Consider the following 25,858-nt stretch of genomic DNA (forward strand, 5'->3'; position numbering starts at 1 on the left):
CAAAAGTTGACTTTGGTAATGCTTTAGTAAGTGTGTTAGCAAGTTGATCAGCAGCATGGATGTGATCAACAGTAAGAAGTTTGCGTTCAACCTGATTTCTAATATAGTGAAAATCAACAGTAAGGTGTTTCATTCTATTATGAAAGACTGGATTTTCACATAGATACGTGACTCCAATGTTATCACAGTAAATGAGTGGTGAACAACTCAATGGAATGCGAAGCTCGGAAAGTAGATTTTTAACCCAAGTTATTTCAGCTACAGCACTTGCTACTATCGTAGTTTGCTTGTTTGAGGACCAGCTGATCGGATTGTTCCTAAGAAATTGAAGATAACCAGTAGTAGAGATATGATCATTGACATCACCTGCCCAATCCGCATCAGAATACATAACAAGATTGAAGTTTTCACTCTGCCTTAAACGAAGACCATAATTTAGAGTGCCTTTGAGATATCGAAGTACTCGTTTAACAACTTTCCAGTGTTGCTCAGATGGAGCATGCATAAATTGAGATAGTTTATTGACAGCATATGATATAATCCGATCTTGTGAAGCTGGGATATTGAATTTTAGCATTGGTAGGTGAAGAGTCATCAGAGATTCGAAAAATTTTAGTTGAACTCATAGGCGTCTAGGCTGGATTACAATTGTGCATATTTTCAACTTTAAGTAAATCAGAAATGTAACGAGTCTGAGACAAAAAGAGAGCCCAACTAATGAAAGACTTCAACTCCAAGAAAATAATGAATGTCACCCAAGTCCTTAATTGAAAACTAATTGGCAAGAGACGAAATAACTTGTTGAACCACCGTGTTATTGCTGCCTGTAACAATAATGTCGTCCACATAAACTAAAATACAGACAGCTATATCAGGAGCTTGCTTGATGAACAAAGAACTGTCAGATTTGGACTTGAAAAATCCCATAGTAAGAAGATGAGCTTTGAGTTCATTGTACCAAGCACGCTGAGCTTGTTTGAGTTCGTAAATAGCCTTCTTCAATCGACAAAGATGTGTAGGATATAGAGGATTTTCAAAGCTCGGATTGCATGTAGACTTCTTCTTCAAAACAACTATGAAGAAATGCATTGTTGACATCAAGTTGTTTGATGGGCCAATTATGTTGAACAGCAAGAGTTAGAACCACCCTAATTGTTGTTGGTTGGATTATCAGCATTGATAGGAGTAGGCCAGCCTGTGGAAGCCATTGAAAGTGATGATGGCAGTTTGAATGTGAGAAAAAAAAGAAGGATCAGACTAGTTAGAGCTCATGTGCTCTGATACCATAAAGAGTAAAGGAATTTAACCTAATAGTCTTTTCTATTCATCATTGAAATGAAGAACCAATACATAAATACATCAGGTATGTGACTCTTTTATTACATGAGCAGTTTTATACGAAAATAACAACTCACAGATAGTGGAACAAAAGCTAATGACTAAATCAAAACAGTAACTGAATGAGCTAAAAAGACTAAGTCAAAACAGTGACTGAGCAAGCTAAATATCTGCTATTATATATATAAATATATAAAAATATATATATATATAAATATTATCTATATATTCATATAAATGATTATAAATATAAAAACACATAGATTAATTTATTTATTTTAAGATGAATGTAAAATTATTGAGCATGGGTTTTCTTGAGTTAATTATTTTAGTGAATATGACTGGACCAAATTGATTATGTGTTAATAGTTAAAGTACATATTTTGTTTTCTAAAAATTTCAATTAAAGTCTTAGACTTTTTAAACTATACAAAATTAGTCAAAATAAGTATTTATAAGTAAAAGGAGGCTTTATTATATAGAATTTGTGCTTAAGGACCAAAATGCAGTTTTTCCTTCAACCATTTTAGCCTCCCATTTTCTTTTCCTCCCATTTTTGCTCTCTCTCTCACCTCCCATTGACAAACCCCATTTTCACCCATCCTCCACCGTTCGACCCCAAAACTTGAAGCTCTCACCATCCCAATTGCTGCAGCCACTGCAACTGCCAATATTGCAGCTTTAACTCGCTGGAAAAGCGAGTTTGGGGGAGGAAGAAGGCAAGTTAGCAGTTACCACCCCCATTTCGACCAAACGACAGCAATTCAGGCCAAGGCGTCACCACCATTAGACTCCCCAACATTAAAAACGTCTATTTGGAGCTGGGCAGCTGTTGTCATCAGAGGAGGAAGGAGGACGCGTGTTACCGGAGCAAGAATCTCCAAGGCTCAATTTGCCTAATCTGTGAGAAGTTAGGCTGAAATTTGTATACGAGTGGACTCCTTACGATATAAGCTTCGCGTAGGTGGTCTTGGATTCCATTTTCGATGATGTTCAGATTTTTCGGCCACTGCGTGCAGCGGCGCACTGGATTGCGCGCCGAAGAATAAAATTTTTCGTGAATTAAATTTGGAGAGATTTGGCGGTATTAGTTTACTCAAGTTCGACTCGAGTAATAAATTATGAATTTTGGAATTAAATTGAGATTATTTAATTTGGTTAATTTAATTGATAATTATTTATTTATCTATGTGTTTATAAGCTTGTACTTAAGATCACATATTATTATGTTAGTTGTGTGTGGCAAAGAATTATTTGGATACCGAGAATTTAGTAGAGTTATAATAAATTATTTGAAGTACGAGATATTATTAATTATTTGTGGAAGCGCGGTAAGGACTCAGTTTGCTGTGAGTCCTATTGGTCCTCTAGTATGCTGAAATTTTTTATATGTATACTTTTAAAAATTTATTAGCATGAGATCTTTTCTTAACCGTGATTAGAAATATTGTCATTTTTCTATTAGAAGAATTGAGAATGGATGACGACAATTTTTAGCCTTTTATATATGTTGGAATTTGAGAATTTTTTTAGTTTGATAAATGAGTGTGCACTCATTACCGTGGCTTATTCGATCACACATTGGACATTGAATAATAATAGGATATACTGTCGTTGGGACATAGCTTAGTGTACGCAGTATCTTTGAGGCATGTATTAGGTAATGCCTTTTTGGGGCTTTGTCTTGATAATATGAATAGTTGTTTGCACTTTAGATTCTGCATAGATAATACGTCTGAGTGCTTAATGTTGTTATAGATCCGTAGAATACATTGATGAGTGTATATTATATTTTTAATAAAAATTTAGCGTTTATTTTACAGTTTCAACAACACAACAGATCTTATTAATTTATTCGAGTTTGGATTAAAATTTCATTTATGTATTAATCCCATATTTATTTGTGTCTATAAAATATAAATATATGTACTTAATATGTATTAACCCTTGTTTGTTCCCTTTTGTTTTATTTTTATCTCATCACTTTATTTTTAACATTTTTCAGATATTTTTGTTGCTCTCTTAGTAGATCCCCACAAAGCATTGTTCCCAATATTTAAATATTATCTAATAAACCAATATTTATTTTCTCTAAAATAGTTAAAGATAATAATAAAAATGAATTAATACAAGGATTTTTGATCCATACTCAAAACAATATTAAGAAAGAGGAGAAGAAATGCATAACTTGGATAATAAAATTAACAACCTTTGTGTCAAAAACAAAATTCTAGTTTTATTTCTATTGTTTTCAATTATTTAGGTCAGGCACCAAAATAGAAAAAATTGAGAAGTTCAGGAGTCATTTTACAATTTTTACTAAAATTATTGGAAAGATGTGCATTTTTGCCCTTGATGTTTATAGTTAGGAGGACATTTGCTCCTAAACTACTTTTAGGCGCAAATAAGACATCCAAGTTTCTAAAACTTGTAATCTAAGTCCCTTGATTAACAGAGAAATGAAACAATGTTATAGGCGAGTCAACTCAGTTTCTCAAGTCAACATTGTCATCTGTTCTGTACACATTTAATCACTTGAAAATCGTTGTAAGGACTAGATTACAAAAATTTGCTAGAAGAATTCATTTTTTCGTTAAACACATATATATAAAAACAAGTTGGCAAAATATAGCAACTATATAAAAAGAATACAAAGATCCAATAGATTGTATCTTGTACTGAAAAAAAATAATAATTTTTTATAACCAATTCATATTAAATTAATCAAAACAAAAAACAAAAGACATGTTTGATTTTATTAGAGACTTTGTTAGAGTGAGAAATCCTTAGAGGAGAAATTTCCATCACATGTGGCTTCATTAATACCCCTTTTCATGCTTTACTATTTTAGAGATAGAGACGAAAATGACAAAAAAGAAAAAACTCCAAATTAAGATGTTAACTTTTGTTTTTAATTTCGGATGGAGAAAGACTGATTGATGGACTAACTTGAAATGCTGAGGTATGTGTAACAATGACGATGACTTATATAAAGATCAATCGACTTCTCTTTATAAAAATAGAATGAAAGAAATAGCAATGATCGCTTATAAAAATATATAATAATTGAGTTGAGTTTGGTTAATATATTTTTTTACTGGGTTTGAAAGAGACATTAATTGAAAATATTGAGGTTCTAGATTGTTGACTCGTCTAAAATCGGAATGAGTTTAGATAACTAAACTCATAATTTAATGCCATTTAGTTTTTTCTTTTATTGATGGAAGGGCTTGAATTATAGATTTTAAAGACCTTAATGGCTTATTAGCGCTTAAAAATTGTTTAAGGGCAAATGTGCACATAACTATAAACGTGAAGGATAAAAACGCACCTTTCCCCAAAACTATTTGAACTTGAAACTTGAAATTACGAAAGATGGTAGCGGCAGTCAAATTACATGGTTGAATGTGGATTTAGTACAGCGGCTGGAGACAGTAGCTCGATGATACTGCAAATATTCAAAAGGAAGATAGTGAAGAGAACAACTCGTCAGTTTCACTGACGCTTTTAGAACAATTACGTAGTGCTACAGCGACAAGAAAATGCAGGACAACGAGCCATTCAAACTCGGGCAGCGAGTTCACTCAGCAAGCGATCCTCGCCGAATTGGAATGGTGAAATACATTGGACCAGTCGAAGGCTATTCGGGCACGTGGGTAGGCGTTGATTGGGATAATGGAGAAGGGAAACACGATGGCTCAGTGAACGGAGTCCGATATTTCCAAGCAAGATCAGACAAGTCCGGTTCATTCATTCGGGTCCCGAATCTGAATCCGGGTATTTCGTTAGTAGAAGCTTTACATATCAGATACAAAGGGGAATCCACTAAAGAAGAAGAGGGTATATTTTACTTTTGGCAATTTAGCATTTTTTTTTTTTAAAAGAGTGGTTTTTTTTTTTTTTCTTAAGCGAGTTTTTCTTTTTGGTTTTTGTTGTGCAGATGAAATGTATGTACTTTCAGCTAGTAACAAAAAGGTATCTGTTGAATTTGTGGGGAAAGAGAAAATAAAAGATAAATTAAGTAAATTTGACGAATTGAAGAGTGCTTCACTGCCTTTTCTGGGTATCAGCTCTCCTGGATCACCAACTGATATCAGAAATTTGGTGCCAAGTTAGTTTATTTGGTTATTACTTATGTTTAGTATTCTTCATTTCAGTTTCAGCTCATTTCATTTTGGGGCAAGTATCTAAGAAAGGCCATAGCATGCACGTTTAGTCTCGCCTGTAAAATAAGTGATTGTTAATCATGGGGAGAAAGGGGGTTCAGATGTTGTTAATCATTTGATATTGCAGTGAGTAAGGATCCCATTTACCCTTGCAATTATATGTATGTGAAAGTAACTTGTTTAATACTTCTCTTGTTAGATCTGAAGGAGCTAGACTTGACGGGAAATTTACTTTCAGAATGGAAGGTACATTCTGTATCCATTTTTGTTGTCTACTGCTGCATTGAAAAGAATTAATAATGAGACCTTTTACCAGATCTTACATCCTCATTTGAAATATTTTGAACAATTATCATCTGAACCTTGCAATGAATATGAAGCATGTGATATTGAGTGTATGTGTTCAATTTTAATGCAAAAGTTAGCTTGGTGTTAGTAATGAGGTGCATTTATTTCTTCTCTACTTGCTATTTTTCTTGTGCTACTTATTTAATAAATTGCTTGGTGCTGATGTACAGTATCTCTTGTTTGAATTTATCTCTGCAGGATATCGGTACCATATGCGAGCAATTACCAGCTCTTGCAGCACTTAATTTGTCTAATAACTTAATGTCACGGACCATCGCTGAGTTATCCCAACTGAAAAACATCCATATTCTAGTTTTAAACAATACTGGCATAAATTGGACACAGGTGGACTACTGCTTTTTGTTTCATGTTTATGCTATTTTTTGTTTTATTATTTCTATGTTGTTTTTTTCCCTTCTTTATTTTATAATCGGAAGCTAAAAATAGTTTTTGGACTTTGTAGGTTGAAGTACTTAATCATCTATTGCCAGCGATTGAGGAGCTACATCTGATGGGGAATGGCATCGGCACAATAATGGTAGCACCTTTCAACTAGATTTTGCATATGAATCATGTCTGCAAAGTAATATGTCAATATCTGTTCTCATTAATCTCAACAAATTGAATTTTGTGGATGGTTAGTGATTTCATGAGTATGGTGAGAATTGGACAACAATAAAATATTATGAAAGAATGACTAGGTCTTTTAAGAAAGGTGAAAGCAACTACATAGAACTTATAATTCACTTTTCCCTTCTACCTCCAACTAAGTTCCACCAATCATTTTCCCTTCCTTCTCTTTGCTTTCCAAACAAGCAGCGTGTTAGTATGATAATGGTGATAAACATGATGAATGATTAGTCAATTTGAAGACTTTATCCAGAAATCCTTGTAAATATCAATAAGGGAGGTGTATTTAGCTCTTAATATGAGCAATTATTTAAACTGGAGCATGTTGCTGAAAATCCAATACATTTTTTGATGTAAAAGCGTGTGAATCTAATTGAATCCATTTTAAAAATGAGTAGTGAAATGGCCAAGTTAAGACTGGATACCTGACTGTACTTTGTGACCTCTGTTGTTATGAATGCACAACTGGAGAACTACTAACTAATGGTAAAGTTAATGGACACTATATGCTTAGACTTTTTCTTTTCCACTCAAAAAAGGGAGCTGGAAAAAACTAGAGGATTTTTCACTGATCTTTTTTGTAGTTATTCATCCTGTTCTTTTGCTTTCTACTTAAGTCTTTTCTTGACTTCATAGGCTTCTTTTCAGTAGGGCTCAGTTAGTTGCTCTTTTTTTTTTTTCCCTAGTCATCATCTTCATCAATTGTTCAAGGATTTGATTCTTTGCGACTTCTGAATTTGGAAGATAATTTTATAGCTGAATGGAATGAAATCTTAAAGCTTTCTTCACTAAGAAGGTCAGAAAGATGTGTGTTATTCGATCTGAAATTTATTCAATTTGATTTTTTATTTCTTGCTTTGCCATTTTATTGATAAATATTATTATTTTATTTGTTTTATTTATTTTTTTACTCAGTTTGGAGCAGCTTTATTTGAACAAAAACAGATTGAAAAGAATCTTTTACCCAGATGCTGATACAATAGACAAATTACTTACCGGGTCTGAATCTAATGTTGAAATTCCTTTTCAAAATTTGCGTTGCCTTCTTCTTGGTAATTAATCAAGTATTCATCTTTGTTATCGTACTCTTTTGTGCTACTTGATAGAAGCATCTGATCTTCTTATATCTGCTTCAGGAGGTAACAGAATTGAGGATCTGGCCTCAGTTGATTCGTTAAACTCATTCCCAAGATTGGTGGTAAGATACTGAGATATATGATGCAAGTCTTTTACTTGATGCCACATTGGGAACATGTAGCTCAGCATATCAATGTACTATGAAATAAATCCATAGGAGGGACTATCAGTTTTGTTCCTGTCTGTATATGGTGGGTCATCCTTAAATATCACAATTTTCAGACTTGCTAATTTTGCTTGAAGATTTTATATTACCAGATGGGTATTTTGAAAATTCTTTAGTACCATGACTAATAGTGAAATTCATATTCTTCCTGTTTTTGTTTCGTACTTGTCCTACTATTTGTTTGATCCATAAGAGTGAAGTGGGATATATGGAATATGTACTCTACCATAGTTCATTGGATAAGCTAAATTCCTGATCTACCACTTAATGCTCTATTTAGTGCAATGACTATATCTTCTGTCCTCATTAATCAAGCAAGACCACAAGGTGAAAGGCTGGCTGAACCAGTAGCCATGCAAGTTGATAGTCAATCAGTTTGAAGCCTATTAGAAGTTATCAGAAAATACTTGCAGCACATATCTTCTTGTTATCCTGATGTGGGATTGACTCATTGTCAGAGATCCAACCCTTATGTTCTAACTCTAGTTTAGTTGTATAACAGATTCAGGCTTTTAAATATCTGGTATTGTTAATATTATCTGTGATTGTCACATCTTTCTTTAGAGTTTAAAAAAGAAATTAATTTATAGAGCTAGAGCTTCTCCCATTTCTTACCACCAGTATATTGCTATAGCTATAGCAGCTTCAGCGCAGAATTAACCTAAGCTTCAGGCTATATCAGATTTTGGTGATCATTCAGTTATTTGACTCAAAACATGTACAAGAGTGCTTTTTTCTGCAGTCGTACATTTGCATATAGAAGTTAGATGGTAATAGGATGAAAAACTTATAAAACAGAGAGAGAAGACTGCAGTTTGTAGCTGAAACTAAAGTTTAGTTTGGTTAATTGCCTATGCTGTAAATTTGGGTTCCAGTAGGTGAACAACATGAAAATTCTGCTCTGCAATTCACTGTACAACAAATTCTCTTCTTTTGTATTTCCCACATGATGACAAGTTTTTGTTCAGTATGAAAGAACTTGGCAACTGGTCGTGTTGTAATTGAATATTTGGACCTAGTCTCATAATTATATGATATTAAGGTCACTTGTATCAAATAAAACCATGCTAATGATGGGTAGCAATTTCCCAAAAAAGGCACCAAACATACATAGAATGTGACTTTTCATTACTCCGGATAATGATATTTGCAATATAATCCTAGTATTTCTTTATTTCAGTTAAATTAGGCTTCATCAATATGTCAAATAGATGTATAGGGTACAATGCTCCTTACATGAATGAGTATAGTTTATTCTTGCCTCTGCTTGACCTATAGTGTCATATTGGTTGAAAACATAGGTATAGAAGCATTCAAAATTTTAGAATTGATGGTTGAGAGGTGAAATGTGTTCCGGGAGCACATTAGTCACTAGCTTCTGTTCTTATGATTCTTGCTTTGCTATTTTCTAGGATGTCAGGCTTTCTGAAAATCCAATAGCTGATACTGGAAGAGGTGGTATCCCAAGATTTGTTTTGATCGCAAGGTTATCAAAAGTTGAAATACTAAATGGAAGTGAGGTAAAACTCCCAAAGTCCTAAGTTCTTTGCAGCCACATGGATTTTACTTTTGTGAATCTAATCTACCATCCTCTCATGGTCCCCTAGGTAACTCCTCGTGAAAGAAAGGACTCTGAAATCCGGTACATGCCTGTATCTGGGCCCTTCATTTCACCATTTTGGAAATATAAGAATATTAACATAGGCAACTATTCTTGCCATTGTATTTGTATTTTTTTTTTGTCTTGTACATATATTTTCTTTGGCTTTATGATTTATGTTCTGAGAATATCTAAATTCAAAAAAAAAAAAATGTTCTGGGAATACTCTGATTTCTCTTTCTTTGAATATTTGTTGCAGATATGTCCGGTTAGTTATGTCAAAGCTACAGGACAATACAATTGAAATCAAAGAGCTACATCCAAGGTAATCAGTCGTGTGAAGCTCTTGTCCTTTTAGCTATTGCCAACTCAAATCCCAGACAGAATTTGCAAATTTAATAGCTTGTTTCCTGTTCATCTGTATTTGGGATTTGATCATTTACAAAGTTCCTACTATTGAGTTCAGAATACAGTTTATTTCTAGGTCTGGTTTTGTGTAGTTGATGTGAAGGTCAATTTCTTCAGGATTTGTAGGATATATGTCAGTTGAGTTTTACCAACCATCTCAAATGTTTTCAAGCTCATCTGCTTCCTAAGAGGGACTAAATGTTAGTCAAAAACTCCCTTTTATCCCAGACTTGCCATCACCTTCCATAACTTAAATTAAATGAAAGTCTGGAATGAAAACTCCAATGAACTCAACCATACGTAAATGGAAATTTAATGTTTCTTATTATTTCGGAGATAATGTTCTTCCTATTTACTATGGACTTAACTTGAAAATAGGTTTGCTGTGCTCAAGGCTCTTCATGGCATTGAAGATGAAAGGCCATCAATTGGAACTTCAAGCCCTCAAAAAATGGCTTCTGGACTTATATGTATGAACCTTTAGATGTTTTTCATCGTTTCTTTTTCTTCTATGTACATGCAATATCCTCTTTTAAACAGTATGCTAATAATGCAGCAATAACTTTAAAATGTGTGGGTGCATCCATTGGTGAGAAACCTCTCATAACAAAGAAATTGCCAGCAACTGCAACGGTAATATTCATATCGCTTATATTAAATGTCTGTTTGGACATCCTCTTAAGATATATTCAAGTTCATTACTCATTTTAGGTTGGCAAGCTCAAAATTCTATGTGAAAGCTTTTTCAAGCTTAAGTCTATCAAGCCGAGATTATTTCTTCAGGAAGAGGTTTGTCTAGCTCCACCATTTCTATTATTTATTAGTACCTATTGATGCTGGCTGAATACCCTCTTGATATTTTGATCATTTGATAGAGTTAGGTTACTGCTCACTGTGATTCATTATTCTGCCGTAGTGCCCAACTGCCAACTGATCGAGAACGAAATTATCTCTGACCTATAACTTGATGGTTCTCCCCAAACTATATTCTGCTGTAAAATTGCCATCTTCATAGTTCTTATGAAATTTCTCCTCGAATGGCTAGGTGTTTTCATCATGTATGTCTAACAGTTTTTTTTCTTTTTCTTTAGCATTAATTGTTTTTTTATTTGCTCCATGATTTTGAAATACCATATCACCTAACCATCGGAATAGATGAAAAAGAAGAGGAAGGGGAGCAGAATCATTCATTCCATGACTTCCTGACCTCATTCCTTCCTCTTAGCATGGATCGCTTACCAAGTGGGAAGGGACATCTTTGACCAGACAAGGAAATCTTGTAATGTTGGAAAGTACAATCATATGCGCAATTGGTTTCTCTCTTATTCTGTCATTGATAGGTTTTATTAACTCGAGTAGTGGATCTTGGAACCCGAAAAACTCCAATTCTGGACAATAACCCAATAAACTCAATTAGTGTCCTTTTGTATTAACTTAGGAGTTATCTTTTCTCTATTCTCTTATCATTTTCTTTTGTTTGATAATTTACAGGGTTCCCCCCTACCCTTACTGCTGGATGATGAAATGTTAACTTTAATGGATATTGGGATTGGCAATGACTCGACCATTCTCGTTGATGAAGAGAGCTGACACTTGACACAAGTAGATACAAATGAGCTCATTATATACTACTGCAAATTTTATGAGTTGGAGTTTAATGTTGTTTCAGATTTTGCTTCAGCTTTTCCATTTACACCTTATTAGATCCATGATATATCTTCTACCATTTCTCTCTTCATGCTTGTGATCCACGACGACTAATAGTTAATGCTTTGAAAATGTTCAGTGCCCGGAACTGAAATCCTCCCGATGAATTGAGCATAAAAATGCAGATCCTCCAAGACAATGCTAGGAATAGATCCTTGGAAAAAATACACAATATAGATCGGCCAAGGCTTAAAAATGTTGATTTAGATGGCTTGATGACGAGGGCAACAAAGAAAGAATCGAGGAAGGATTTATTAAGTTTGTCACAAGGTCCAATTACAAGGTCAAGGGCTAAGAAGCTTTAAGAGTCTTTAAATAGATATATGCAAGAGTGGACTAACAATAGAAGTTCAATAGGATTTGGTCCACCAAATGAAATTCATAAAGGATGAGCTTGTTTAATGTTTTTAAAGTCTAAGTTTATAAAGGTCAAATGAATTTTGTTCAATGTTTATGAAGGCTTGTTTAGCTTTTAGTATCTTATTTGGTTATATGTTAAGCTTGTAAGGAAACTCATATTAGATCAGATTAATTAAGAGTTTTATTTGTTTTAGAATTTTGGATATATCTTTAAAACATGTCAAATTTGTATGCCTTTTTTTTCAGATTATGATTAATTAAAATTTTTATTTTCTTTCAAATTTGTATGTGCTTGAGACACGTGCGCGATAATTTCTTTTTTTTACTTTATGTACTAAAGACTATTTTAAATTAGACAAATAACATTCTTCTATTGTGATGTCTTTTTTTATTTTCTATTATATTATTATTAATAACTTGTTATTATATTTTTTATTAATTTTATATTTTCAATAATTTTATATTACTTTGTTACAGCACTGAATTTATTTTTAATAATATGCTAGTATTTTTATAATGAAAGTATCATATATTAAAATTAAATTTTATATGTAAATGAAACTTTATTAATGACTCAAATTTTTATGAAAATATAAAATTCAATCATATTTTAATAGATATTCGTTTTTTAAATTATATTGCATTTTTTTATATAAAATGCAAATTTAAATTATTTTTTATTATCACCTAATAATAGTTTAAATTTTAAAAATTTAATAATAATAATAATAATAATAATAATAATAGCAATAATAACAATACTAATAATATAAAATTAATAATTTTATATTCATAATTATAAATTGTAAACATACACAAATTCATCGGTAAAAACTATAAATATCAATTATAAAACTATATGTTAATAGGTTAAAGACAACAAATTTATAAGTTATAAACTATAGATTCATTACACGTATATCTAAAGTTCATTTATTATTGTCTAGAAATTCATTAAGAAAAAAACTACAAGTTCATATGTTAAAAACAATAAGTTCAAAAATGATAAAAACTATAAATTTATTAGATATAGACCTGAGGTTCATATATTATAGTCTAGAAATTCATAAAAAAATTCATAAGTTCATATGTTAAAAACAACAAGTTCATAAATTATAAACTATAATACCTAAAGTTCATATATCATAGTCTAGAAATGAATAAAAGAAACTACAGGTTCATAGGTTAAGAACAAAAGTTTGTAAACTATAGATTCATCACAGGTATACCTGAAATCATAAATTATAATTTATAAATTTATAAATTATAAAATAAATTCTTGATGAATTTATAATTCATAAATGATGAATCTAAATTTTATATTTGATGAATTTTTAATTAACACTTAATGATCATGTTGCTAATAACTATATATAATAGTAAATTTTCGATGAACGTACACCATGTTAATTAATGGACCTAGCATTTATATTTAATGAATCTACAACTTATTACATATGAACATGCATGACAATGAAAGTTGAACGTCGTATGAAAGATAAAAATAATATTTTATAAAAATATAAAACTATCATCAAAATCTATTTAAAAAAATTACCATTAAAATATTAAAATTTATAAATAAAATTATATTAAATAATTGTATTGATATTCATCGTACTAAAATTATTATTAGAAGAATTAAACAAAAGTAAAAAATTTTAACCATTAATATCAATTTTTTAGAAATTAATATAATTTTAATTTAAAAGATTAAACAAATAAAAAACTGAACCATTAATATAATATTTTTTAAAAAAAATTAGTATAATTTTAAATATCTCCTAATTATTAAAAAATTAGATAAAATAAATATAATTTTAATTATAAGCATTACAAATGTAAATAAAAATGTACCATCACAGTATGCAATTCAAGTTGTGGTGTGCATCTGCGTCTTGGTAGCAGGATTTGCATGGTCATGGGGACCATTAGGATAGTTACTGCCAAGTGAAACCTTCCCATTGGAAATCAGATCAGCAGCTCAGAGTGTTGTGGCAGCAGTGAACATTTGCAATTGCTGAATTGTTCATTCCGACGCTTTGCGTCTTGAAGTTTGGATTCTTCATATTTTTTGCCTTTTTCGTAGCGGCGATGACTGTCTTCATTTATTTCTTCTTGCCGGATACTAAGAATATTCCGATTGAAGAAATGTCTCCAAGTATGGAAGAATCATTGGTTCTGAAAAATAGTATAGAAATATGTCTTTGGACGGAAAAAAAATAGACAATATCATTAAAAGAATTTAAGACTCATCTTATAATAATAAATAATAGTAATTTATATTATTATTATTATTATTATTATTATTATTATTAAGCTTCTTGCTTAAGCCATCTAAACGCCGGCAGGAATGTCAGTGTTCTTAGAACGGTTACTCTGCAGCACAAATCAAACAACAATGGGAAACTATTTTCCTACTGCTGTTTGGATTTTAGATATTTGTTATCCAATTGATGTCCCAAAACAAGTAGGAATTGTAATACAAAATTCGATTTCCAAACAGAATAAGGAACCGTAATACAAATACAAATAGGAGACTGAAAATTAAAAGATGAATTCTCTATATAAACCCAGCATTACTAACCTTCTCAACCCATTCTTCATTCTTCATTCTTCATTCTTCAATCTTTATTGATTCAATCAAAAGATGGCTCCTATTATTGTCGGAATTGGTGGTGGCAGTGACCCTAACTACACTTCTAAGACGACACTCTATGTCGTATTTGCATGCATCATAGGAGGCATAGGTGGTTTGATGTTTGGTTATGATATCGGTATCTCTGGTTAGTTTTTCTCTTTTCTTTAACGTTAATTTCTCTTATGGAAGAAGAAGCTATTTAACTAATTAATCAGTTTATAATGTATGTACATTCATGCATGCATGCAGGTGGTGTGACATCCATGGCTCCCTTCTTGAGTGAATTCTTTCCTTCAGTTTATCGAAAGAAAGCATTAGATACCTCAGCCAGTCAGTACTGCAAGTTCAACGATCTTACTCTCACTACTTTTACATCTTCTTTATACCTGGCTGCACTGGTTGCGTCCCTCTGTGCATCATGGATCACCAGCAAACTCGGTCGAAGAATGTCCATGGTTCTCGGTGGTTTTGTTTTCCTGGCCGGAGCTGCTCTCAATGGTGCTGCTCAGGCTGTCTGGATGCTTATTCTCGGCCGTATCCTGTTGGGTATTGGCGTTGGCTTTTCTATTCAGGTATGCTTAATTTTGTCGTATGAATCATTAATGTCTCTCTTCTGTTCATATCCATATTGATACTGATTGATAAAATCTGCGCTTGCAGTCTGTGCCGCTTTATGTTTCAGAGATGGCTCCGTACAAAAGACGTGGCTTTTTCAACATTGTGTTTCAATTATCCATAACAATTGGTATTCTCTGCGCTAATCTCGTCAATTATGTGACTCCTATTTTGATGAAAAACGGCCAAGCATGGCGTGTTAGTCTTGGCGGCGCATGTGTTCCTGCTGCTTTCATCTTTATCTCAGCTTTGTTTCTTCCAAATACACCAAACTCTCTGTTAGAGAAAGGTCAGGAGCAAGAAGCTAAAGCCATCCTTAAACGTATCCGCGGTGCTACTCAAGACCACCAAATTGAGAATGAATTTCAGGACTTGGTTAAGGCTTCTGACGAAGCTAAGCAGGTAGAGGATCCGTGGAGAAAGCTTCTGAGGAAACGGAAATACAGGCCACATCTCGTAATGGCTGTACTAATCCCAGCACTTCAGCAACTCACTGGAATTAATGTGGTCATGTTTTACGCTCCAGTGCTGTTTCAAAGCATTGGGTTCAAAGACGATGCTTCTCTTCTCTCTGCAGTAGTTACTGGCATTGTTAATGTCTTGGCTACATTTGTTTCTATGTACGGAACTGATAAATGGGGAAGAAGGACTTTGTTTCTTGAAGGTGGACTTCAAATGCTAATCTTTCAGGTAATTAACAAAATACTTACTATTTATGCACTTTATCATATGCATACCTTATTAAGAGGATTATGATATCTAACAATTTTTCATTAACTTGCTGTGTAGACTTTGGTAGCAGTGTTTATTGGATGGAAATTTGGAACGACAGGACTAGTGAATAACTTACCATCATGGTATGCAGTTCTAGTTGTGTTGTGCATCTGCATTTTTGTAGCAGGATTTGCATGGTCATGGGGACCATTAGGATGGTTAGTGCCAAGTGAAATCTTCCCGTTGGAAATTCGATCAGCAGCTCAGAGTGTTGTCGCAGCAGTAAACATGCTGTTCACATTTGCAATTGCTCAATTGTTCCTTCCGATGCTTTGCGTCTTGAAGTTTGGATTGTTCATCTTTTTTGCCTTTTTTGTTGCGGTGATGACTGTCTTCATTTATTTCTTCTTGCCGGAGACTAAGAACATTCCTATTGAAGAAATGTCGCAAATTTGGAGGAATCATTGGTTCTGGAAGAGATACATGACAGAAGAAGAGCCCTCCATTGCCATGGTCTAGATTATTTGTTCTGTTATACTTCCTTTATTATTGTTTTGCAGTTAATCAGTGAGGAAATGCTCTGTAGTTTCTGTTTTCCTTGTAACTTTTTGGTTCCAAGTTTAAACATATAGCAGTAATATATAATAATTCTTTTGTTTTTGTCAATGGTTTTAAGTTAAATTATTGTACTGATTAATTTCAATTTGATCTAAGTGCCAGATTCCTGATCACATGTTTGTAGGAGAAACCCTTTTGTAGAGTGATTGTGTGATTAAAGCCAGAAGCACAAAGAAAAGAAATTTTACTCATTGGTGTAAAGTAGGTACTTAAAACTATAACAATTAATAATTAAGAAACACTCATAAATGCATATTGCCTCAAAAATAATGTTTTTCCAAGAAAGTTTATCCATAAAATATTATATAGCAAAATCTTCCTAGGCTGCAAGAAAACATTTGGATGCATATGCATTACTGTTATTATTCTTGTTATTGTTTTTCTTTAACAAAAGACTAATAATAGACTAATCCCAGCAAATCCATATAATATGAGATTCTATAAGTGAAAAAATATATAAGTAACAATCTAATTAGATGGCTTAATTAATAGTCTTTTCATCTAAAAAGAACTATATATGAAGTGCACTCAGTACATATAAAGTCTCTAGAAATTGTAATGAGATCATCATCTCTTTTTTTGCATGTTCTGATAGCAAAGGACTCAGAAGTCCTATTGAAAGCCACAACTTACTGAGATTTTAAAACCAGAAGCCAAAAGATGGGTCCCATGTGAGAGCAGTGGATTCCATAGTAGTTGTTTTTATTCTTGAGAAGTGTAAAAAGACACCATCATCCTTCTTCATTAGCTTTAATGCGCGGGTAAAATAGGGTCATATTAGGTCATTTTTCCCTGCTCCCCTTTGCTATCTATCGCAGAAACACCCTCAGGAAAACCGACGTCGTTTTCGTATGCTAGGGTCCGGTGACAGAGATGCATACTGTTCGTTCGGTTATTGATGACAAGAAAGAAAAACAACATTTTGATCAGAAAAGTTGACAATGGGGTGAATTTAATAAGAAAGTCATTGCAACATTGCCTCACAGCCACTGAAATTAGCACATTGTGATTGAGAGGAGTGATCACTGAAATTAGCAGCTGATGATGCAGAAAGTCATTTTGTTTCAGTTAAGCAATCTCATAACTGTCAGAACATCAAAATTATTTCTACTTTTTTAACCTAATTTTCATGCCAAAGGCACACATCTTTATCAGGTTTAGATAGAATTGTATTACAAGTCGGAAATATATCAAATTTGTTACATTTTTAAATAACGATGATATTTGTACTTGAAAATCTTCACACATAGCTCTTACAAAATGAATTGTTTGAGAAGAAAAATCAAGATCAAATTTTATTTTTCAAAAGGCATCTTAGAAGCATAGCAGAGTTATCAATTTTCAAAGTAAATTTAGTTAAAAATAATTGCTAATCTTAATCTTAGCATTAGCCTAAAATACATATTATACCAGTGAGAAATAGACGTACAAAGATAGTGCTTCTGATTTCCCCAAAATAAAAAATACCTCAGGTCCTAATCATACATAATAAGCGAAGAGAGAGACCAACAACATTGGAGAGAAGTTTAGTCTGCAAGAACTAGAGCCATCTGGATTACATTACTAGGAGCAGCAACATCTAGATGTTCTATCAACATTCAGAGAGAACGACCTAATATCAAATAACTAATGCTAATGCTACCAGACAATTTCAATATGAGGAATATTAAGGCACATGATCTTAATATTCATCACCAGAACAGACTCGCCTTTAAGTAGAACAAAATTCTCAACGTGGAGCAGCGTACATCTGGGTCGAGTCATATTGAGGATAACCAGGCTGGGGAGAGACAGTTTTCCCATAGCTAACTGGCGCACTTGCTGGGGGGGCAGCAGCAGCATAAGCAGTTGACTGTGGAACTGACTGATCGTAGCTTGGTTGAGTTGGCGTTGGTTGAGCATAACCTTGCTGACCACTAGCTGGTGCAGCATATGCTGAACCAGGGCCGGTGGCATAAGCAGGATCTTGAGACCCTTGATACCCGTAACCTGCACTGTTTTGAGCTGGCTGCTCTGGGTAAGCTTGTTGTGAAGATGGATATGATCCATAACCACCGGATGGACCTTGCACATAAGCAGATGCCTGCTGTCCACCAGGTTGACCATATGATGCAACTGATTGGCCAGCTTGCTGAGGATAGCCAGGGACAGAAGCAGGCAATCCTTGGTTATACCCATCAGTAGCTGATGGAGCTCCATATGAAGGATATGCTTGCTGCATGGGTCCGCTTGATGCATATGGATACTGCTGTTGAGGTGGCACATTTGAACCATAAGATTGGCTGGATGGATTCGGGGCTTGATAAGGCATATCTCCTGGTTGACCAGGCCTAGGAGGACCATACGATTGAGGTGGTCCCTGAGGCAGCATGCCATAGGATGGTTGCTTTCCATACTGCTGCTGAGCCCCATAGCCAGGTTGGTTGCTGGCCTGCGGGTAAACTGGTTGAGGATTTCCATGTCCATACGGATGCTGCGTCTGCGCATGACTATCATACTTCGGTTCATCATATCCATGCCCATAGCCGTGCTGAGACACCGCCTGGGAATAAGGAGCTTGATGCCCATAATCCGGACCATGTTGCTGTCCATAATTATAATTTGCTTGTGATGGAGGATGGCCCATTCCAGGAGTAGGGGAGGGGCCTGTAGCATGCCCAGTGATAGGATTAGAAATTGGAGCAGATGATGGGTGATCAGGTACATGACCTCCTTGGCCACCATAATAATCATAGCCACCCCCATGCGAAACTGGCCCCTGCATGTTGGGAGGTCTTTGCTCCCAACCAGAACCGAAGTTACCTCTTGGACCCATATGCTGTGGAGGATAACCACCATAACTAGGAGGTGGATACTGCGAATTTTGGGATGGATATGGTCCTCGATGATGATAATCGTAAGGACTAGGCTGGGATGAGTGGGGACCTCGAGGACCCCAGTGAGATGGACCGGTAGGTCCACGGGGTCGATACGATTGCTGCTGGTTATAACCGCCAGAGAGGGGTGATAGCCTCACATTCTGCTAAAGATAAATTTCAAAAAAAATAAAATAATAGTAAGAAGCAATTACCCAAAAGACAGGAACAAGTACTTGGCACAGAGGAAATAATGGCATAGTAGCTGCTTATATTCAGTAACCCTATCTCCTTTTCCAAAAGCAAGAGTTATGGCTACCAACCCAGCAATGATAAATGAAAAGCATGTAATTTGTAGAAAATGAAATGATAACAGAAATTATAACTGAACAATTAAGCATCTTTTAAAATTCTAATGCTACTCATCATGCCACAACAGCTAGCAACAAAAAAACAAAATACGCATATTAAAGATTAATATCATCACAGAACTGAAAAAAGCCGTACTAATCTATGAACATGTCAAGGAAGCATCTCATGCTTCAGAACTTCCCCAAAATAATATCAGAAACCAACTGATTTCATAATATTACTCCCACTAAATCATTAGAGTCATGTCCTTAACCAAAATCCGGGAAGAATGACATGCAGTAACCTTCACAAATGATAACGCGTGATTCTTGAACCAACTGATAGTCAAAATATAAACCTTTAAGGACCAATATAAGTGTGGGATGCAAGTCAAGTAACATGGGGAGGCCATAATAGAAATAATGAACTTTAAAGATGTCATAGATGGAGAAGTACATACATAAAAATATGCATGTATATATGTTCTGAAATGTATTGCTTTTCAACAACCGATAAGATTAATGTTTTTAATAATCTAAAAGAATACTTATCCATAAACCTATTTCTCGAATCATTAGGAATATACAAAATGCTGTGATAAACTTAACAATTCTGAATGACAGCCCGAGGGTCCTTCTATGCAGCTTCTCCCTGCTCGAATTATTCAATTCAAATGATACTCCTGTTCAGCTCAAAGCAATATACATATCCCAAGACTAAATTTGGCAAAGCAAGAAAATTTTATTCCAATTTTCATCTACTGAAGAAATGCCTGAAAATGAAACCACACTGATAGTTCATCAGGATGTCAATGAACTTGTCTACTTGCAGACAACTCAATATATGATAGCTGGAGCAACTTAAAAGCCAAATGAATAAGATGAAAGGATATATTGGTACAATCATATTGAACTGCAAACTGGTGAAGTTATATCTCAAGTTCAATAATACAGTGCAGTGATGATCAAGACATACTTAAGTCAAAGATAACTAAGACTATCCATGAACAAAAGATATTTATCATTTCAAGAGCCCTTCAAGTTTAGAATTTATCGGAACTGGTCAGACACTAGTACCTCAAGACATGCTTACCTGAAACCAATTACCCGTCCTTAATCAGAAATTCATGCTAACTCAGCAAACAGATCACATTGCTCAATATAGGAAGACTAGCATGTTAATGCAACAGAACATACTCTTGTAATAATTATAACTAGAAAACTGAACCTTTAAAGCAATTTTGCTCCAGTCCAATGCATGTCATAGAAGATTTACCACTCTTCATGTATTTCAGCATAGCAATAGATAAGAATTGATATGGTATCAATCTGACATGGACTTCATATATGATGACTTCACCAGGTCTTATACTTCTTCCAACACATTTCTCATGCATGCATAGGGTACTAAAGAGCACTAAGGTTAATACAATATAGTCTCACTGAATGATTTTTAACTTTCAAGTCTCAAAGCAATCTTACCAACTATTAACATCCAGCAATTCCGAGATTTAATGCCTGATACCTCTCTTCAGTGGATGAAAGTGAATGGTGGTTGTCTATTGCTACACCAAGAAAGCAATGCTGACCCCATGGGAAAGGCAAAAGCCACATCTGCATTTTTAAAGTCAACCAATTCGGAATTGGCACCTTCGTCATAAAAAAATCATGGCAACCGACATCTTGGATTGAGCTATGATCTTCCTAAGAGCATTCAACTGACCTTGAAATTGATCATTCATCAAAACCATAAATTCTCACGTATCATGTCATTTAACTCTCACTCCCAAAGAAATCTATGATAGGGCCTTTCCACAAATTGATAAAAAAGAGGTGGTCATACATGCACAGGAAAACAACAAATCATGACCTACAATTGCATGTAGCATTGATAAATGCCAGGTATACAGACCATCATCTCAATTAATTCACTCAAACAAGATTCGCAAAGAACCCACAAGACACATGACCAGAGGCAACTGATAGAATCCTGTTCATAAACAAAACATGTATATGGTCTTTCACTCTAAAGAACTATCTAACATCACATTTATTCATCATTGTCTCAAAATTGCACTTGAAATGATGGAAACAAATTCAGAAGCCACAGGTATGCTATAAAATACTTTCTAAAGATTTATTCATAGATTATAAACCTAACATCACTATATGCAAGCACAAATAAATACCATTAGACCAGATTCTTGTATCATTCATAACAGTAAGTACAAGCCAGCTAAGGACCAGTAATGAAAGTAAGGTTACAGAGTCCGAGGTGTTGATAGCACGCATCATAACAAGTTGTAAGATACATGGTGTATAAACCCAAGATCTAAATAAATTATGGAACCAAAAGAAAAGGTTGAAAATAGACAGGAAGAGTTGCAGCTCACAAGATCAATATGCATCCAAATTCACCACACGATCACTAACAAATGGAATTGCTACATAAAACATTATAGTAATATTTTGCAAAGTTCACCACTCAATGATTAACAGATTCCAATATCAAAACTGAACAGATTCCTCAATTAGCAACTACTAGTTTCATGTCAAATACATACTGACCGGAATAATCATCCAGTAGAATATGCTAATAAACCAAAATGAAAGTTATTTGGAGAATACAAAGAGAAACTACTCAACAAAAATTATACCAACACAACAATTAAACTGAAAAAACTAGACTTGAGCTATGAAGAAATTAGAGAAAAGTGAATAACAAACCTGACTCATGACATCCTTTATCATTTCTCTTGCAATCTCAATTTGCTTTCTATCACCGGTCACTCGCACTGTCCTTTCTTTAGATGCATCCCCTTCTGGAGGATGTTGAGGTATCAACTAGATGAAAAATGACGGTCAGTTGTATTCATCTATTGACTGCTTTTAGAATGCAGTTGACAACTAATGTTATTCCCATGCCTATATGAAAATGCTTTTCACTGCAAGGCCAACGATATCAACTACCTGAATGCGTGCCCCTGATTTGGCTTGGAGAGCTTTAATGGTGTCCCCTCCTCTGCCTATGATCAACCCAACCTGAAAGCACAAATGAAACAAGAATTTTGGAAAAATAAGCACACAACTATCTAAACCAGAATGACTGTCCATTTAATGTTGTGTACCAATGATGATACACCAACCTTCTCATTGGGTACTTGCATCTCAATTTGATCTCCCACTCCAGCAGTCTGTGCACTAGGAAGGCCTCTAGCTACAAGGGAAGGGGAACCACCAGCATCCGCCTATAATAGGTATGCAAAAAGTTAAGAAATACCAGCATATATACATACCACCTTAATAAATGCATAAAAATGTAAAACAAGAAACATGGAGTAGCAGTACTGAGGAAATAAATTTAATTCCGCCACCTCTGCTATGACAGCATTAATGAGCTTCTCAGCCTTGCTTATACTGCTTAAAGTCCCTATTAATTCCACTGGCCTTGTTGTGGAATGCGGATCAGCATCCATATCCCTTGTAATTTGAATTTTTGCCCCAGAATTATACTGCAGATAACGTATTGTATCTCCACCCTTGCCAATAAGAACTCCAACCTAAAGACACATATCAGTCAAAGACCCTTTAAAGAAAAAGAAGCTTCTAAACGAAATTCAGTAATCAAAATCACAAACATGAAAACATTTCAACTGCTGCAGGAGGACCACAGCATTATAATAGACTATCCAACCAAATCTCAAGAAAAGGAAAAAAACATATGACGGGAGAATATGAAAAACACAACCATACTGTAACATCATAAAATCTGGCAGTTACCAATCATTATCTTAATAATAGCAATAATATGGATGAAAAGGAAGCATTAGATTTTAGCTTAATTCAATCATTTAGGTATGTGTTCAATCCAATGATAAAATCAGTTAAAAAAGGGCTAGACCAATGATACACTCATTTAGCTGAATTCTGGTCCGACATGTATAATAATAGCAACAGAAACATTTTTTAATCATTATTATTAGTCTACAATATATATATATATATATATATATATATATATATATATATATATATAACACAGGTCCAAGTCCATCATGTCCAAGTTATAGGTCAAAGCATGTGTGTAGGCAACACAAAGCAACTTGGATTCAGTTAATGAAAATGCATCAATTAAAGATTGTAATTGAAGATTTACCTTATCATTAGGAACCTCCATTTTCCGTGAAGTAGTTTGAGCATCATCAGATTCAGGTTCAGATTCCTCCTCAGGAGGTCGGGCAGTTTCTTCATCTGCTTCCTGTTGCTTCTCAGTAGCGTCATCTTTCTTGGAATCCCCAACAGAAGCAGCCTCTTTAATATCATTATCAACTGTGTCGTTATCATCTGCATCTTTCTTAGAATCCCCAACAGAAGCAGCCTCTTTAGTATCATTATCAACTGTGTCATTATCATCTGCATTCGCTGGTTCTTCTCCTTTACCTACTGTTTCTTGAGCATTAACGTCCTCCTCTTCCTGCTCATCCTTATCACTTTTCTCTTGACCACCCTCCGGTTTGTCTTTTCCAATACCATTCTCACTTGCTATATTATCAACAACATTAACAAAGTGTTACAACATTTTCACACACAAATTCAATGAGAAAATCCTAAACTAGTATAATATCAATGAGAAAACCCTAAACTAGTACAATCTCATTATTATACATAAACTGAAAAGAAAAAGAAAAGTAACACTTCACTAACAAATACCTAAGCCATCAGATTTATTCTCATCGACCGTTCTTAACCTCTTGGCCTCCTGCGTGTCACCTTCTGCCACGTCATCAGATTTCTTATTCGCATCGTCGCTAGGGTTAGCCTCGGCCGGTGCTTGAGCTTCTTCAGGCTCTAAATCTTGAAGCTTCCGTTTGTTATGATCCGATGCAACTGGACTTGTATTAGTATTAGTCGCATTCGCCGTCGCCGCTGCCACAACAACCTCTTCCTCCGCCATTACCGATCACAAACACAAACTAAACCCTAGCTTTCCAAATACGTTACCGTTCCAGTGGTTTTTTTCTTTTTCCCTCTTTTTTTCTTCTTTCGAGTAAATGAAAAGGTTTTATTACTGATTGTAGAGAAAGAGAGCAGCAGAGGTTGTAATGTGTGGCGATCCTGCGAGCAGAGGTTTAAGGCATTTGTTCTTATTTATTTATTTATTATTATTTATTTTATAAAATATAACACAAATAGAGATATTTTTATTTTATTCTTTTTGTTTTGCGTGAGGATGACCCATCATCATTTGCTTTAGGGTTTTGCTTATTAAATGGACGCTAAATTATGTTGGGCTGGCTGCGTTGTTGCTAACAAATTGGGCTTCCTTCATAACCTATCTCTATGAAGCCCACTTATTTTCGATTTCGATTTATATATAAAAATAACAAAAATACTCTTTTTTTATTTTTTATCAAAAATAAAAATTAGAAAATAATGAATATTTTAAAAATATTAAAATATATGTAAAAATAAAAAATAACTATCCCATATTCTTACAAAAAAAATAAAAAAACTATACTCTTAAAAAAAATTACACAGTAAAAAATGATTAATTACTATTAAAAATATTGTAATTACCATTAAAAAGTTTAGATTATTTCTGAAAAATTTCCATTTATATAATATAATTACTATTTACTTCCTACAGTTCTCTATATTATATATTATTTTTTAATATTTAAAAATTATATATTTATATTTTTCTATTTTATAATCATATATTAAAAACTTTTTACATCTAATTTTTTTAAACAATTGTTAACTAGATTTAATTTTATACTATTTGTTATATGATCTTTGAAGTAATATATAAATTGTCATTTATAGTTTATTTATTATATTATAAATTCTTTGTCTAACTTCTTACTAAGAATCAAACTTAGTGTCTATACAAAAATAATTAACTATTGTTATTTAATTACTATAATCTCAAGTATAATTAAATCATAGTAAAATTTAAATATATTAAAAGTGCTTATATTTATCAAACTATTAAAAACTTATATAATCTTACTTTAAATTATTAAAATAAAATAAATTTTATTTTTATTATTAATTTTATTATATTATAATTGTCACCTTGATCAAAAGTTTTGAGAAAGAAATTATTCTTTTATCTATTTTAATTCTTTAATTGTATTGATTTTCAAAATGCAAGGTGGTTTTAGTGCAATAAATAAAATATAAGAGACAATATGTACATTGC

General features: G+C 33.6%; 3 protein-coding genes across 6 annotated transcripts; 2 read left to right on the top strand and 1 right to left on the bottom strand.

Moving 5' to 3' along the window:
• The first annotated feature begins 4,685 nt into the window (after positions 1–4,685).
• LOC8277171 (tubulin-folding cofactor E) lies at positions 4,686–11,531 on the top strand. The gene is made up of 15 exons (XM_002525473.4): positions 4,686–5,178; positions 5,279–5,449; positions 5,704–5,750; positions 6,051–6,197; positions 6,316–6,390; positions 7,169–7,278; positions 7,398–7,534; positions 7,619–7,680; positions 9,198–9,305; positions 9,393–9,427; positions 9,645–9,710; positions 10,172–10,263; positions 10,350–10,426; positions 10,505–10,582; positions 11,285–11,531. The coding sequence occupies exons 1-15, from the start codon at positions 4,881–4,883 to the stop codon at positions 11,381–11,383; spliced, it is 1,602 nt and encodes a 533-aa protein (XP_002525519.1). The 5' UTR covers positions 4,686–4,880; the 3' UTR covers positions 11,384–11,531.
• Positions 11,532–14,474: 2,943 nt separating this feature from the next.
• Positions 14,475–16,349, top strand: LOC8277173 (sugar carrier protein C-like). The gene is made up of 4 exons (XM_002525475.2): positions 14,475–14,646; positions 14,751–15,073; positions 15,162–15,806; positions 15,906–16,349. Exons 1-4 carry the CDS (start codon positions 14,511–14,513, stop codon positions 16,347–16,349), a joined length of 1,548 nt encoding a protein of 515 aa, XP_002525521.1. The 5' UTR covers positions 14,475–14,510.
• Positions 16,350–17,874: 1,525 nt separating this feature from the next.
• LOC8277174 (far upstream element-binding protein 1) lies at positions 17,875–24,811 on the bottom strand. 4 transcript variants are annotated; one of them, XM_048371498.1, is made up of 7 exons: positions 24,364–24,811; positions 23,810–24,195; positions 23,028–23,213; positions 22,800–22,901; positions 22,624–22,695; positions 22,381–22,497; positions 17,875–19,470 (listed from the first exon to the last, which is right to left on the bottom strand). In XM_048371498.1, the coding sequence occupies exons 1-7, from the start codon at positions 24,605–24,607 to the stop codon at positions 18,178–18,180; spliced, it is 2,400 nt and encodes a 799-aa protein (XP_048227455.1). In that variant the 5' UTR covers positions 24,608–24,811; the 3' UTR covers positions 17,875–18,177. The 4 variants fall into 4 exon arrangements, with proteins under 4 accessions (XP_048227455.1, XP_015578704.1, XP_002525522.1 ...); XM_015723218.3 differs by having other exon boundaries at positions 22,621–22,695; XM_002525476.4 differs by having other exon boundaries at positions 17,875–19,467; positions 24,364–24,810.
• Between the last annotated feature and the right edge of the window lie 1,047 nt (positions 24,812–25,858).

Source organism: Ricinus communis, chromosome 2 (genome assembly GCF_019578655.1).
Source record: "Ricinus communis isolate WT05 ecotype wild-type chromosome 2, ASM1957865v1, whole genome shotgun sequence".
In the NCBI taxonomy this organism is placed as follows: Eukaryota; Viridiplantae; Streptophyta; class Magnoliopsida; order Malpighiales; family Euphorbiaceae; genus Ricinus; species Ricinus communis.

Coding starts and splice junctions, on each gene's coding strand:
- LOC8277171 (XM_002525473.4), top strand. CDS start 4,881: ATGCAGGACAACGAGCCATTCAAACTCGGGCAGCGAGTTCACTCAGCA. Junction 5,450..5,703: donor TATCAGAAATTTGGTGCCAA/GTTAGTTTATTT, acceptor TTCTCTTGTTAG/ATCTGAAGGAGCTAGACTTG. Junction 7,279..7,397: donor AAGCTTTCTTCACTAAGAAG/GTCAGAAAGATG, acceptor TTTTTTACTCAG/TTTGGAGCAGCTTTATTTGA.
- LOC8277173 (XM_002525475.2), top strand. CDS start 14,511: ATGGCTCCTATTATTGTCGGAATTGGTGGTGGCAGTGACCCTAACTAC. Junction 15,074..15,161: donor GCGTTGGCTTTTCTATTCAG/GTATGCTTAATT, acceptor CTGCGCTTGCAG/TCTGTGCCGCTTTATGTTTC. Junction 15,807..15,905: donor TTCAAATGCTAATCTTTCAG/GTAATTAACAAA, acceptor CTTGCTGTGTAG/ACTTTGGTAGCAGTGTTTAT.
- LOC8277174 (XM_015723218.3), bottom strand. CDS start 24,607: ATGGCGGAGGAAGAGGTTGTTGTGGCAGCGGCGACGGCGAATGCGACT. Junction 22,902..23,027: donor TTAATGCTGTCATAGCAGAG/GTGGCGGAATTA, acceptor TACCTATTATAG/GCGGATGCTGGTGGTTCCCC. Junction 22,498..22,620: donor CAGGGGCACGCATTCAGGTA/GTTGATATCGTT, acceptor TTTTTCATCTAG/TTGATACCTCAACATCCTCC.